Here is a 16,859-nt window from a genome sequence, read left to right on the forward strand (position 1 = left end):
GGGGGGTGGTGTGGGTGGGTGGGGAGGGGGGTGGGGGGTTTAAAAGCCGCCCCTTTACTCTGATTGGAAGCCGGGGCTGAGATCTGGGATGGGGAGGAGGAGGGGTTGAGGTTGTCATCGGCTGCAAAACGCCTGGGAGCCCAGCTCCCCGCCCAACGTGACGCTTTCCTGCTTTCATGAGGGGGGCCGTTGAATAAAACATTTGCACATCTGGCCAGCCTCATCCTCCCAGCCCGGAGACAGAGAGACAGAGAGAGAGAGAGAGGGGAAGAGAGACTTGGCTGCAAGGCTTCATTCACTCTGATCTTTACAACAATCACAGAGCCTCACACCTCTCCCTCTCTTGTGTCAGGTCCAGAGACTGTGGAGGGAGCGAAGTGGCGGAGCTCCCTCGCCCTGTTGGAGGAGGGCAGTGAGGGGCCCTCAGCACTCCCATAGAGAGGAGAAGATTTAGTGTGTGTGTATATATATATGTGTGTGGACACTCGACCATCGCAGAGGAGCCGTCACCGACTTGGGTTGTTTTTTCTTTCTTCCTTAAATATATGTTTTTTTGTCTTTTGGAAGATTGTTGTGTCTGGCTTTCTGAGTCAATGAAAGGTTAAGGACAAGAGGAAAACATATATACACACACACACACACACACTGCGCCAAATAAATGCATTTTTCCGCAACTGGGAAGCGGCAGGTCTAAGGATGGAGCCAAGCTCACTGCGGATCCTTCTCAAACACAGCTCGGCAGATGACCTGAAATTGTTTTAATCTTTTGCACGGTTCGGTTCGGGACCTTTTTTTTTCCCTTTCTCTCCCACCCACCCACCCACCCCTTCGCAATCTCGGCTGCCTTCCTCGCCCTCAGCTCCCAGCATGATGCTGCTCCGCAGATTCCGGCTGCTGATCGTGATGGTCTTCCTGATCGCCTGCACCATGCACATCCTGATCGACCTGCTGCCCAGGCTGGAGAAGAGACCGGACCCCGGGCCGGGAGCAGCGGCCGCTGCCGGCTGCCCCTGTCTGCACCGGGACAGGCTGCTGGCGGCCGAGCTGCAGCCGGGGCACCCGGGCTGGGGGAAGCTGATGCCCGGAGCCGCCCCGCCAGGAGGAGGAGGTGGTGGAGGAGGTGGTGGTGGAGGAGGAAGGGATGCAGCCTGGCCCAACAAACACACCCTCCGGATCCTGCAGGATTTCAGCAGCCACCAGTCTCCCGGCTCCAACCGCAGCGGCTCTCACCCTCCGGCCAAAGGCGAAGAAACCGGCCTGAGATGGGCCAAGGACAACAGCAAGGAGCTGATCCCAGGGCAGCCGGGGGAGGAAGCTGTCCCCCTGGTTCCCGTTCACTCCTCCAAACTGACCGCCCTCTTCAAACACCCACTCTACCAGAGCCCGACCCCACCACTCACACCGGGAGAAATCTTGTTTAACATTCATTCAGACATCAAATTTAACCCGAAAGTCGCTGCTCCCCGGGACTGGTAAGTCATTTTGGCTTTTTAAACCACTTTTTTTTTAACCACGAACCCTGATCCAGCCTTTTCATTAATTCATTCTCTCACTAACAATAGTTCTGCAGTTAAATGTGGGAAATCAGAGAGCGGTTGTTCCCCGCTGGAGGTTGAGGCCGGGCAAACCCCAGGGTTTTTCTGTGCCTGCTGCACTCCGCGGGTTTGCTGCTAGTTGTTGCCCGCCCTGCTCTGCAGACATATCCTGCACCTACTTCTCCCAGCACTTGGTGCTGTCGAGAGTCTGGAATGCTCGGTCAATTACCCGGTCACTCTGGATTCCCCCACCGCCGCCGCCGGGGGAGGAAGAGCTGGGCAAGTTTCCCAATGGCAGGAACTGACATCGATGGCCTTGTGCACAGAGAGAGAGAGAGAGAGACGGAGAGAGAGGCAAGGGGGCTGGAGAGTGGCAGATTGGGTTGGGGGGGGTGGGGGTGGTGGGGGTGGGGGGGAGCTGTCAAGGGAGGGAGTAACAGACAGTGAGAGACAGAGGGGCAAGAGGGAGGAGAGTGACAGTGAGAGGGGAGTGAGGGGTAGGGGAGTGACAGACAGTGAGAGGGGAGTGAGGGGTAGGAGAGTGACAGAGTGAGAGGGGGCGAAGGGCAGGGGAGTGACAGACAGTGAGAGGGAGAGAGCGAGGGGTAGGGGAGTGATAGACAGTGAGAGGGGAGTGAGGGGGTAAGGGAGTGACAGACAGTGAGAGGGGAGTGAGGGGTAGGGGAGTGATAGACAGTGAGAGGGAGCAAGGGGTAGGGGAGTGACAGAGTGAGAGGGGGCGAGGGGCGAGGGGCAGGGGAGTGACAGACAGTGAGAGGGAGAGAGCGAAGGGTAGGGGAGTGATAGACAGTGAGAGGGGAGTGAGGGGTAGGGGAGTGACAGACAGTGAGAGGGAGAGAGCGAGGGGTAGTGGAGTGACACAGTGAGAGGGGAGTGAGGGGTAGGGGAGTGATAGACAGTGAGAGGGGAGTGAGGGGTAGGGGAGTGATAGTGAGAGGGGAGCGAGGGGTAGGGGAGTGACAGACAGTGAGAGGGGAGTGAGGAGTAGGGGAGTGACAGACAGTGAGAGGGGAGTGAGGGGTAGGGGAGTGACAGACAGTAAGAGGGAGAGAGCGAGGGGTAGGGGAGTGACAGACAGTGAGTGGGGGGGTTGGAGTGACAGACAGTGAGAGGGGAGTGAGGGGTAGGGGAGTGACAGACAGTGAGAGGGGAGTGAGGGGTAGGGGAGTGACAGACAGTGAGAGGGGAGCGAGGGGTAGGGGAGTGACAGACAGTGAGAGGGGAGCGAGGGGTAGGGGAGTGACAGAAAGTGAGAGGGGAGTGAGGAGTAGGGGAGTGACAGTGAGAGGGGAGTGAGGGGTAGGGGAGTGATAGACAGTGAGAGGGGAGTGAGGGGTAGAGGAGTGATAGACAGTGAGAGGGGAGTGAGGGGTAGGGGAGTGATAGACACTGAGAGGGGAGCGAGGGGTAGGGGAGTGACACAGTGAGAGGGGAGCGAGGGGTAGGGGAGTGACAGACAGTGAGAGGGGAGCGAGGGGTAGGGGAGTGACAGACAGTGAGAGGGGAGCGAGGGGTAGGGGAGTGATAGACAGTGAGAGGGGAGTGAGGGGTAGGGGAGTGACAGACAGTGAGAGGGGAGCGAGGGGTAGGGGAGTGACATACAGTGAGAGGGGAGCGAGGGGTAGGGGAGTGACAGAAAGTGAGAGGGGAGTGAGGGGTAGGGGAGTGACAGACAGTGAGAGGGGAGTGAGGGGTAGGGGAGTGATAGACAGTGAGAGGGGAGTGAGGGGTAGGGGAGTGATAGACAGTGAGAGGGGAGTGAGGGGTAGGGGAGTGATAGACACTGAGAGGGGAGCGAGGGGTAGGGGAGTGACACAGTGAGAGGGGGCGAGGGGTAGGGGAGTGACAGACAGTGAGAGGGAGAGAGCGGGGGGTAGGGGAGTGACAGACAGTGAGAGGGAGAGAGCGAGGGGTAGGGGAGTGACAGACAGTGAGAGGAAGAGAGCGAGGGGTAGGGGAGTGACAGACAGTGAGAGGGAGAGAGCGAGGGGTAGGGGAGTGACAGACAGTGAGAGGGAGAGAGCGAGGGGTAGGGGAGTGACAGACAGTGAGAGGGAGAGAGCGAGGGGTAGGGGAGTGACACAGTGAGAGGGGAGTGAGGGGTAAGGGAATGACAGACAGTGAGAGGGGAGTGAGGGAAGTGACAAACAGCGGGAGGGAGAGAGACAGAGAGGTAGATAATCAAACAAAGCGAAACAGAGATGGAGGAGAGAGAGAGACACCAAGGGACAGGCAGAAAAAGAGACATACCCACAGAGAGAGAGAGAGAGACAACAGAAAGGGGGTCAGAAAGAGAGAATGACAGAAAGACAGAGAGAGAGAGAGAAGCAGAAAGGCTGAAGAAGACACAAAGAGCTGGAAAATCACATTAATTAACAGAGATAGAGAAACTGGGACAGAAAACAACCACACAGAGAGCGAGAGAAAGAGCCCGAGGTAGATGGAAAGACAAGGAAAGAATGTTCCGCCCTTATATTTCCTGACGCAAGCTGTTTTTTAAGTCATCATTTTGGTCTGAATGGAGCTCTGCTATTGAGATTGTCATTCCGCATATCTCCATGTCTCTGGAGAAGGGACTTCTGTTCTGGACGGGTAAAATCGTACATAATTTACACCTTCCCATCCTTCCCCTTTTAACGAAAAAAAACTCCCGTGTCCTGCGGAAGAAGTCATCGCCGATCACCCTGTCTGTGAGGGGAAAATACTAAAGCTGTGTATGGAGCAGGTTCACTGACAACTGGGACCGGGACATTGCCGAATAAACGCGCACATTTCTCTCTCTCTCTCACTGTCTTAGTATTTTCCTTCCTCCCTCCCCTATCAGTTTCTGTGTCTCTTTCTGTCTGTTTCTCACTCTTTCCTGCTTTGTATCATTTCTTCTCTCTCTGTCTCTGCCATCTTTCTGTTCCCTTTACCAGCTTTCTATCTGTATCACGTTCTCCTTTTCACACTGTCTGCTCTACCTGCTTTCTATCTGTATCACTCTCTCCTTTTCACACTGTCTGCTCTATCTGCTTTCTATCTGTATCACTCTCTCCTTTTCACACTGTTTGCTCTATCTGCTTTCTATCTGTATCACTCTCTCCTTTTCACACTGTTTGCTCTACCTGCTTTCTATCTCTCAATCTTTCCATTTGTTCTATTGCTATCTACTCTATTTCTCTCTGTCTGCTCTCGCTCACTCTGCATGCGCTCTCCATTTAATTTCTACCTGCTTCAATCATTCAATTTCCTCTCTTTCCACTTGCCCTGTACAGCTTCCCAGGTGTCAGCTGTGGCTCAGTTCATAGCACTCTCGCCCTTGAATCAGAGGGTTGTGGGTTCATGTCCCACTCCTGGAAACCAAGAACTGTGATTGTACTCGAAAGAGTTGCAATCTGTGACTGTTGATAACTCGAAAGAGTTTCCCCTGGCCATTGAACAGATTATTGGCTCATTATTATAATGGGACATCACAAACACCTGAGATGGTATTATAGTTACTGGGTGGGTGACAGAGGGAGACAATTAGAGATGTACTGCCTCTTGTGGAAGGGAGGATTGGGGCATTGTTTTCTCTTGGGAATAAATTTAAGGAGCATTCTGTCACTAAAGTGGCGTTAGAAGCCAAGGGCAGGTAAAGACAATTTTTCCAACTTTGCAGAAAGAGCACGTCGCTATTGTAGAAAACATGGGTATATTGGTTTTATATTGGTACCCAGTCTTCATCAGCTCATCCTGAAAAATCAACCCTGCTGATTTTTCCTTGTTGATTAAATAGGTGAAAAAGGAGAGAATCTGGGTGTGTTTCTCCTCTCTGTCTCTCTTTCCCCATCTCGCTTCACCATATTCCTCTCTTCTCTCTTGCTTCCCCTTTCTCTCTTTTTGCCCATTTTTCTCCCCCTCTCTCTCTCTCTCCCTTCTCTCCAATTTCCTGCCTGCAGTCACAAATGGGAGTGGGAGACACTTTAAGAGAAAAAGCCCACCTTACTCCTATTCCTTTATTTCTAGCCTGCACCTGGAACCCAGGTACTGTTACAACTCCGTGAACAGGTTTGACCCCGCACCCTTTCTCTTTCAGGGCCAATGATGAGGAAGATGATCTTGCACCCACCAGTGACCCCCCCATAGATTCGTACCCCAACTGGTTAAAATTTCACATCGGGATAAACCGCTATGAGTTATATTCTCGCCACAATCCAGTGATTGATGCGTTGCTGGGGGACCTGGTGACCCAGCGGATCTCAAGCGTAGGTGAGGAAAATCTCTATTTGAATACCTGCTCCCTTTCTCCCTTCTTCGCCCTTTCATATTTTAATTCCCTAATTAGAGTTTCCCCCAGTGTGCCAAGATGGAGAAATGCAGTTAAATGTAATCTGTCTTTGTCAGTGGGACTGTAATGAGATAAATTGGATGTGAGTGTGCCTCAGAGGGTACGATTCTGAGATTATGGATCTCTCATTGAAAATTATTCCTTGTCTGAGATCATTATCTCTAATAAGAAGTGCCAGAGTGTGGAGGATGGGAGTTGATCGGCTTTCTTGCACTGACCTGCCCAACCAAATAAATAAAGGTTGATGTCTCAAAGGAGAGATGCCAACAGACACATACAATGGAATATTATTATATACAAACCTTAAGGTGCGATTGCTGAGATTGCGTACTAAATATGGTTGATAACAGGTACTGACAGCTGAGAGTACTATGTAAGTGCTTCCAACTCTCATCATATACTGTAATATTTTAAATAAGATTATCATTCTAAAGCAGGGGTTGTCTCCACTCAAAAAGGTTGATTCTAACTCAAGGTCTATTTAAAGATTGATCTTGGACCAAGAAACCAGGGATGAGGGACTTCAGTTATGTGGAGAACTTGGGGAAGCTGAGGTTGTTCTCCTCAGAGCAGAGAAGATTCAGATGACATTTAATAGAGGTGCTCAAATCCTGAACTGTTTTGATAGAGCAAATAAAGAGAAACTGTTTTCAGTAGCAGAATGGTTTGTCACCAGAGGACATAGATTTAAGGTAATTGGTTAAAGGACCAAAAGCGACATGAGGAAACATTTATTTATAAAATGAGTTGTTGTGATCTAGAAAAGGCTACCTGATAAGGTTATGGAAGCTGATTCAATATTAACTTTCAAAAGAGAGTTGGATAAATACTTGAAGGGGAAAGAACAGGAGAGTCTGATTAATTGGATAGCTCTGCCAAACAGGCACAAAGGGCAGAATGTCCTCCTTTAGACCAGATCATTCTATGACTATAAAAGGTTTCTAGGCTTTGTACACACACTCAATTATCTCTAATATTGATATCAGATTATTAACAATCAATCAGGCATGATCTAGGTTCAAATTATTGTTGGTCCTTTCAAATTATGATCAGTAGGTATTTATAAAAAGATTTTGTTTCCCTTTTCTATTTAAATTTAAACCCTGACTGTAATTGGATCTAGTAACTGGCTGCTTTGTGAATGAACATGTTCCCACTGATGCTCACTTGTACAGTACTGACTGCAATTTCTTCATATTGCCTTGTACAAACTATTATGAAGAATGAGTATGTGCATTTACTTAATTAGTATTTATCTGGTTATGCAGTGGTCCATCATTCACCATTCATTATGTTGCAGATCTTGGCTGGCCCTATCCTAATTTGCACCAATTCCCCATTGCTCCTGTGCGTGCAGAACTACATTGGCTCCCAATCCAGCAATGCCTCGATTTTAAAATTCTGATCCTTGTTTTTAAATCCCTCCATGGTCTCGCCCTCACTATTTCTGAAACTTCCTCCAGCCCTACAACCCTCCGAGATATCCGCTTCTCTAATTCTGGTCTCTTGCTCATCCCAATTTCCCTTGTAACATCACTAGTGTCCTTGCCTTCAACCCTCTCGGCCCTTAGCTCTGGAATTCACCCCCAAACCTCTCCGCCTGTCTCCCTGTCTCTTCTCTAAGTTGCCCCTTTATCTTTGACCAAGCTTTTGGCTATCTGCCCTAACATCCCTTGCGTGACTTGGTATCAAATTTTGCCTGATAACAGTCCTGAGATATTTTACTATGTTAAAGGTGCTATATAAATGCAATTTGTTGTTCAATTATAACACACTGAACCCCTTAACCTCATCTACATGGGTATGTGCCAACTTGGACCTGCTTTTGTTTCTTAACAATTGGTGCTAAAGGATGAGTTGCTGTCAAGTCTTTTATTAATTTGCTGCTGAAAAATTCCTGCAACTGGTCTGTGACCTCTTCTCATGATAAGGTTTCACCATCACTCTTCCCTCTGAATTCCTCCCCTCCTCTCCTGAAGACAGTCACTCTTTCTGGGATATAGATCCAGCAATTCTGCTGTGCCATCCCCAAGAAGCTATTCTTGAAGGGTAAGCCAAGGTTGTCAGCTGCCTGTGGAGAACATCATAGCCGAGGCTGGTTGCACAACACCAGGAATGCCCATATACACTATTCAGCAGGTGACCCCCAAGGGAACAGGAATCAACCCCCCCCCCCCCACCCCCCCCCCCCCCCCCCTCAACACTGCTGCCCCAAGTCTGAAGCATTGTCCCACTAATCAGGGGAAGGGATCAGGAGAATTCTCCCAGCCTCCTGGGCCAATATTTATCTCTCAAACAATACCAACAAAAAGTAAATGATCTGGTCATTATCGCATTGTTGTTTGCGCGACCTTGCTGTGTATAAATTGGCTGCCGCAATTCTTAGATTACCACCCACACTTCAAAAGCTTTGGGACATCTTGATATTTTTGAAAGGCGCTGTGAGCCTATGTAATCATGTTTTAATGGTTTTTATGTATGCTTGCTTTTAACAACTTATGGATTCTTGGGACAAAACAGAAAATGCTGGAAAAACTCAGTAGGTCTGACAGCTTCTGTGGAGAGAAAAACAGAGTTAACATTTCGAGTCCGTATGACCCTTCTTCAGAGCCATTCGAGTCATGTGGGCTGGAAACGTTAACTCTGTTTCTCGCTCCACAGATGCTGTTAGACCTGTTGGGTTTTTCCAGCATTTTCTGTTTTTGTTTCAGGTTTCCAGCATCAGCAGCGTTTTGCTTTTATGGGTTTTTGGGATGTGGGTGCCGCTGACACTTATTGTCTATCCCTAGTTGTCCCTTTGGGGATATGGTGCTGGGCCCACTCCTTTAAGCTCTGGGGTTCTTGTGGTGATAAATCTCACTGAACCATTTCATAAGCCTGTTTTTGGCATCTCAGAAAATAGGAGTAATGCCCGACATAGAATCATAGAAATCATAGAAACTTTACGGCACAGAGAGAGGCCCATTGTGCCTACGCCAGCAGAAAAGGAGCCACTCAGCCTGATCCCACTTCCCAGCATTTGATCCATAGTCCTGCAGGTTACGGCACTTGAGGTGCATATCCAGACTCCTTATAAGTGAGTTGGGGGTTTCTTCCTCTATTACCCTTTTAGACAGTGAGTTCCAGACTCCTACCGCCCACTGGGTGAAAAAAGTTTTTCCTCATCTTCCCTCTAATTTTTCTATCAATCACTTTAAATCTATGACCCCACCTAGTCACTGACCTTTCTGCTAAGGTAAATAGGCCCTTCCCATCCACTCTATCCAAGCCCCTCACATTTTCGTACATCTCAATCAAAAAATCTCCCCTCACCCTCCTCTGTTCCAAGGAGAACAAGCCAAGCCTATCCAATCTCTCTTCATAGTTGCATTTTCCAGCCCTGACAACAACCTTGTAAATCTGGGTCAAAATCCTGGAACTCCCTCCCAAACAGCACTCTGGGTGTACCTCCACCACATGGACTGCAGCGGCTCAAGAAGGCAGCTCACCACCACCTTCTCAAGGGCAATTAGGGATGGGCAATAAATGCTGGCCTAGCCAGCGATGCCCACATCCCATGAATGAATAATTTGTAAAAAAAATCTCCTCTGTATACTCTCTAATGCAATTACATCCTTTCTGTAATAAGGTGACCAGAACTGTACACAGCACTCAAGTTGTGGCCTAATACATTATTTGTACAGCTCCAGCATAACGTCCCTGCTCTTATATTCTATACCTCAGCTAATAAAGGAAAGAATTCGATATGCCTTCTCACGGCATGGTCTTCAGCAGTACAATGATTTAAATTTATATCGGTAAACTTTTATATATCACTGTTTAAACATTAGCTAAGAGTACCATGTCCACTTCCAGGCACTACACAATAGAAAGAATAACAGGGATAAAAGAATAGTAGGGGAGACAATGGCAAGTGGTAATGTCACCAGGCTAGCAATACAGGCTAATGCTCTGGGTACAAGGGTTCAAATCTCACCATGGCAGCTGGTGGAGTTTGGATCCAAGTTAACAATTTTTAAAAAGTCTGGAATTGAAAGCTGATCTCTGTAATGGTGACCACAGAAGTTAACATTGATTGTTGTAATCTGTTTACTAATGCCCCTTTAGGGAAGGAAATCTGCTATCCTTACCTGGTGTGGCCTACATGTAACTCCAGACTCAGACCCACAGCAATGTGGCTGAGGTTTAATTGCCCTCTGAAATGGCCTAGCAAACTACTCAGCCCAAGGGCAATTAGGGATGGGCAACAAATGCTGGCCTTGCCAGTGACGCCCACATCCCATGAAAGAATAAAGGAAAAAGATGTAAGACAGGAAGTGGAGGAAACTTACCAGAATGTGTCATAGAATCATTACAGCACAGAAGGAGGCCATTCATCCCATCAAAGCCATGCCATCTCTCTGTAGCACAATCCAGCCCCCCCACCCTATCCCCAGTTTATTTCCCTCAAGTGCCCATCCAATTTCCTTTTGAGATCATTGATTGTCACCATTTTAACCACCCTTGTAGGCAACGAGCTCCAGGTTATAAGCACTCGCATAAAGAAAAGCCTTCCTCACAACCCCAGTGCATCTTTTGCCCAAAACCCTAAACCTGTGTCCCCTAGTCCTAGTACCATCATGGGAACAGATTTTCTTTAGGTCATCTACCATATCTAAACCTGTCATAATCTTGTACACTTCAATCAAGTCTCCTCTCAACCTTCTTTGCTTCAAGGAGGACAACCCCAGCTTCTTCAACCTAACTTGTAGCGAAAATCCCTCATCCCTCACTGGAACTATTCTGGTAAATCGCCTCGGCACCCTCTCAGCAACTCTCACATCCTTCCTAAAGTGTGGTGACCAGAACTGGATGCAGTACTCTCGTTGTGGCCTAACCAGAGCTTTATAAAGATTCCGCAAAATTTCCCCTGCTTTTGTACTTATTGCTTCTATTTAATGAAGCCCATGATCCCAAATGCTTTGCTAACTACTCTCTCAATATGTCCTACCATGCTGAGAAATTAGAGAAGCTGAGATTGTTCTCCTTCGAGCAGAGAAGGTTAAAGGTTATATAATAGAGCTGTTCAAAATGAGGAGGGCTTTTGACAGAGTAAATAGAGAGAAACTGTTTCTAACGTCAGGAGGGTCAATAACCGTACAACACAGATTGAAGGTAATTGGCAAAAAAAGGAACAAATTAATAAAACTTTTTATGCAATGAGTTGTTATGATCTGGAATGCGCTGCCTGAAAGGGTGGTGGAAGCAGAATCAATAATGGCTTAAAGTTACTATCGATTCTGCTTCCACCACCCTTTCAGGCAGTGCATTCCAGAGCATAACAATTCTTTGCGTAAAAATATATATATAATATTAAAATATATATATATATATATACACACACTAAGGAAAATTTTGCAGGGCTGTAGGTAAATAGCAAGGCAGTGGGACTAATTGGATAGTGGGAGTGATGGGGGTATTTCCATGCTATTAAGCAACAATACAAAGGCTTGGTATCTACCGTGATTAAATCTACATGTTCATATCCAAATAAACTATTGAAATAAGAACCAATGCAGAAGGTCACACTGGAGTACAAATATACTCTTGAGTCCATACTGGTAGACTTCGATAAATACTTTCAGGACCCATTGTTCCAAAGTGAGGCCATGTGGAGGCTCTGGAAATGTAAAGCATACACCTTTTTCTCTTCTAGATTTGGAGATTCTATGCCACCCTGGTGTAATGCTTAAAGGCTACTCTGCTGCCTATGTCTTAACTCACACCAAGACCCACTCACCCCATGCTCACTGACAAATGTTGGCTCCTGGTCAAGCAAAGTCTTGATTTTAAATTCTCACCCTCATCCAACTTGCCAATCTTGATGTACAGAAAGAAAGATTTTGCATTTATATAGCACCTTTCACAACCTCAAAGTACTTTTTAGTCAACTAAGTACTCTTTCAAGTGTAGCCACTGTTGTAATGTAGGGAATGTAGCAGCCAAGATGCGAGCAGCAAGCTCCTACAAATGGCATTGGGATGGTGAACAGATAATTTCAATAGTGATATTGGTTGTGGGTAAAGTATTTTTAATGCTTTACTCTTTCATGGGGCATGGGCATTGCTGGCAAAGCCAGCACTGGTTGCCCATCCCTAATTGCCCCTTGAATTGAACATTTCAGAGAACAGTTAATGGTCACCCATGACCAGGTAAGGAAGGCAGATTTCCTCCCCTAAAGGGCATTAATGAACCAGATGGGTCTTTGCAATAATTGATGATAGTTTCATGCTTTTTTAAAAAAAAAACACATGTCCCCAGAGCATTAGCCTGGGGCCTCTGGATTACTAGCTTGGTGACATTACCACTACACCACCATCCTTCCCTATCTGCCCAGGACATTTGGGAGAACTCCCCTGCTCTTCTTTGAAATACTGCCAATGGCTCTTTTGCACCCTGAGGGCAGTCATGGTTTCACAGGGCTTGACATCTCACCTGAAAAATGGTGCCTCCAACAGCATGAGTCTAGAAAGTGAATAGCTCAGGCTGTTCAACCCTTCAAGGCATTGCAGCAGAGCCTGCTCTTATCATCAGCCAGCATCCCCATTTGCATGTGCTCCAGCAGTACTAGCTGAATAACAATCAGGAATGGGAAACCTCTCTTTACTGTAGAACTGCTGAAGCCAATTGAGCTCTTCTATGCATGCTGAATCAGAAACTCAGTCCAGAGATTGGGGGACATTGAACCCAAGAACCCTCACTGCTCCAGATGGTCCCCTTCCACACTGAACAGGGCACTGACCAAACGAGTCTTCAAGGAAGGTAACAATCGCCTATTAGAACTCAAAAAGTTAAGGAATAGTTCATCTAATTGATAATAGCTCCAACAATGGCTTTTGGAGGCCTGAGTGAATAATTGAGATTTTTTTTTTGAAAGGCCAGCTCGATCTCAAAATCCAGTATCTAAGTCTAGGGAGTTCTACCAGCTGTTCCCACCTTTTCCACTTCATCCATGTTTCAAATGGGAACACCTCCAAATGGAGCAGATTTGTATTTAAATCATTATAAAATACACCTAACAGACTAACAGTAATGGGAACCAAAATAAAGAAAAACTTGTATTTTTATTATACCTTTTATGACCACAAGATGTCCCAAAGTGCTTTACAGCCAATGAAGTACTTTTGAAGTGTAGTCACTGTTGTATGTAGGAACCATGACAGCCAGTTTGTGCACAGCAAGCTCCCACAGGTAGCAATATGATCAGGTAATCTGTTTTTGTGATTTTGGTTGAGAGACAGTTATTGGGCAGCATAACTTCTCCACTGTCGTTCGAAATAGTGCTATAGGATCTTTCACATTCACCTGAAAGGGCAGACCAGGCCTCGGTTTAATGTCTCACCCAAGAAGAGCAGTGGAATCCTTTGAACAGGACTGGGGATGTCAGCTGAGATTGTAGTGTTCTGATTTAGGAATGGGACTTGAATCCACAACCTCTGACTCAGTTGATTCAATGTCCATTACGCAAAAGATACACCCACTGAGCCGCAGCTTTGTACTTCAGTACTGAAGCAAAATAGATGCAGCAGAAAACAGTTTTAATTATAGCCAGGGGGAATGAAAAGAAGAGTCAAATACAAATAACAAAGATGTTTCTAAATAATACAACAAATTATCCACACTGAAATAAAGATGTGCCCTTAAAACCTTCCTACTTCTGACTCCGGATTGAGATATTATAATTCAAACTGAGAACAGTTGGCATACATATACAACAAGGCTCGGCATTCAGTACTCCACAGAATATCAATTTATATCTGATTATACCCCTGTGAAGTGCCTTGGGTCATTTTCCTACTTTAAAGTTACTTTATAAATTTACATTGTTGTTAATAGATTGCTTCGAAACAGATTGCAATTACGGCTTCTAATTGAACACCTCTCCATCACATTAAGACATATGATTATAATAAAGTATGCGATATTTTTTTAAAAATTAAACCTTGAAAGTTAAAAAGATCATGGATTTTTGTTTTACAAAGCAACTAGTCAAATAACTCCCAGGTAATAACATCACAAGGGAACTAACAGGTCCAAAGGCAGAAATAAAATAGCAAAGTAATAGATGGCGTGGGAGTTATAAGGCTGCATTTCAATCAATGCTTTTCAATGACACAGTCACTTGCAAGAGCCCAGGCCACAATCTTACCTGATGGAATATATGCCATCTATGCTTTTGAATTAAAAAATAAATTGAAAATATACAGCTTTTACAAATGTGTTGCCAGAGAGGCCATTAATGGGAGCCACTAGCATTAGCACAGTAGTGTTGGGAACATAACACAATAGTTGATTCAATGTCCATTACGTGGAATGATAGGAGCAAATGATTGACGGGAGGGCACAAAGAAGTAGTTTGGCAATGGCTTATCATGCCATTCCGGAATTACAGTATATTCTAAATGCAACATAGGGAACATGGCAACAGGAAGAGGCCATTTAGCCCCTCCAGCCTGTTCCACCAGCCAATTAGATCATGGCTGATCTGTAACTCAACTCTAATTACCCGTCATGTTTCTGTAATCCTTAGTCCCCTTGCCTAACAAAAGTATATCAATCTCAGTTTTGACATTTTCAATTGACCTCCAGCCATAACAGTTTTTTGGGGGAGAGAGTTTCAGATATCCACTATCCATTGTGTGAAGAAGTGCTTCTTGACATCACCCCTGAATGGCCTAACTCTATTATGCCCCCATGTTCTGGACTCACCAGATCAGAGGAAATAGTTTCCGTCTATCTATCCTATCAATTCCTTTAATCATCTTAAAAACCACGATTAGATCACCTTTAACTTCAATACTCAAGGGAGTACAAGCCTAGTCTATGCAACCTGCCCCCATTATTTAACTTATTAGCCCGGTTTAAAAAATATATTTCCTGCTTGGTTTTTTAGTCAAAAACATTAGTTTACTTGTTCTTTATTTTAATAATATTTGAGACTTTTAAACTAGTGACAACGAAGAGCCAGTGTATTGTCATTAGATCAACATTTATAGTTCTATTCCTGGGAGCCGATACACTTGTTCCAATAGTGCTTTACAATGTCCTGTGTGAACTAGTTAAGACTAATTACTCAGTTAGCAAATGCTAATATTTCAATGTTGTAAACTGTGGCCTGATTTGTTGAGTTTCCTACTCATTTCACCATTTTACTGTATGCAACCAATCTGAAAACCATTGTGAATCAATGGCAAAATAAGCCAGCTTGGTCCTGTAGCTCAGTTGAAAGGAAACACTTGGACAATGTATGAGAGCTATTGTCCATGGTAATACTGGATTATTCCCTACACCAGTCCCAAGGGGGAGGTGCTGGCACAGTGGTATTGGTGCTAGGCTAGCCATCCAAAGACTCAGTAATGTTCTAGGGACCAGGGTTCAAATCCCACCATAGCCAATGGTGGAGTTTGAATTGAATTGAATTGAATTTGATTAAAAGTCTTAATGATAACCATGAAATAATTGTTGTGAAAACCCATCTGGTTTACTAATGTCCTTTAGGGATAGAAATCTGGCCAGATCCACAGCAATGTGGTTGACTCATAAGTGCCCTCTGAACAAGAGCAATAAATGCTGGCCTAGCCAGTGACACCCACATCCAATGAATAAAGACAATTCCTGTTTCTATACCTGGGATTTAGCCTTTTGAATAAGATTATGGCTGATCTGTGATGTAACTCCACATACCTGTCTTTGTCCCGTATCTTGTAATACCTTTGGTAAACAGAAATCTATGGAGTTTCAGACGTAAAATTAACAATTAACCTAGCATTAATTGCCATTTCCAGGAGAGAGTTCCAAACTTCTACCACCCTTTCGGTATGTAGAAATGTTTTCTAACTTTGGTCCTGAAAGACCTTTAGGCCATGTCCCCTTCTCCTAGACTTCCCAACCAGTGGAAATATTTTCTCTCCATCTACCATTTTGGTTCCCCTTAACATCTTGAAAACTTTTATCAAGCCACCCTTTAATCTTTTCAATTCCAGGGAATACAACCCTACTTTGTATAATCTCTGCTCAGAATTTCAACCAGTCTCCAGGTATCATTCTGTTAAACATAGCCTGCATTTCCTCCAATGCCAATATATACTTTATAATGTGTGGTGTCTAGAACTGAACACAGTTCACCTCTGGACAGGATGTAGGAGAATATGATGTGCCTTTTCAAGCTTCCCCTATCTGTTTCACTGTGTTTCCTCCTTATCTTTCTCCAATTCACTGATACTCTTAAATTCTTCGAAGTTGTAGCTTAGCCATTTGCTCTTGCTCATTGCTATAAGGGACTTAAGAATTGCCTCTTATGACCAAGCTTTAGATCATCTGTCCTAATATCTCCTTCTGTGGTTTGGTGTCAGATTTTGTCTGATAATGCTCCTGTGAAGAACCATGGGGCAATATATAAATGCAAGTTATTGGATCTTCATTTTGTTCAGATCATGAATCAATGCAATGTTTCCCACTCCTCACATCCTTTCTTCTTGCATTCCTGCTACAATATTCAGGCCCTTTGTATCCAATGTTAGAGTCATTCAATCACTTACCTCTTGAGTTACCTTGAGCTTCTTTCCTGCTCTGTTCTTTAAAATTACTTATTATCAACAACAGGTTACATTTATATAGCATCTTTAATATAATAAAACATCCCAAAGCATCTCACAGGAGCATTATAAAACAAAATATAACACTGATCCACGTAAATATATATTAGATCAGATGACCATAAGCTTGGTCAAAGGGGTAAGCGTGAAGGAGTGTCTTAAAAGAGGAAAGTGGGGTAGAGAAGTGGAGAGGTTTATGGAGGGTATTCCAAAGCTTAGGGCATAAGTTGCAGCCTCTAATGGTATTTCAATTAAAACCAGGGATCCTCCAGCAGCCCGAGTTAGGGGAGCACGGATATCTGAAAGGGCTATGGGGCTGGGGGAGATTACACAGATAGGGAGGAGCAATGCCATGGA

The 16,859-nt window shown here is 45.4% G+C and overlaps 1 protein-coding gene across 2 annotated transcripts in view; it reads left to right on the forward strand.

The window, feature by feature from the left end:
- Positions 1-867: 867 nt before the first annotated feature.
- Positions 868-16,859, forward strand: part of LOC144690952 (extracellular serine/threonine protein kinase FAM20C-like) — a 99,185-nt gene continuing 83,193 nt past the window's right edge. For both annotated transcript variants that reach the window (XM_078558881.1, XM_078558882.1), the window contains exons 1-2: positions 868-1,472; positions 5,617-5,789. In XM_078558881.1, coding sequence (XP_078415007.1) covers positions 868-1,472; positions 5,617-5,789 — 778 coding nt within the window. The remainder of the gene's footprint in view (positions 1,473-5,616; positions 5,790-16,859) is intronic.

The sequence above is a fragment of the Cetorhinus maximus genome, chromosome 15 (assembly GCF_964194155.1).
Source record: "Cetorhinus maximus chromosome 15, sCetMax3.hap1.1, whole genome shotgun sequence".
Classification (NCBI taxonomy): domain Eukaryota; kingdom Metazoa; phylum Chordata; class Chondrichthyes; order Lamniformes; family Cetorhinidae; genus Cetorhinus; species Cetorhinus maximus.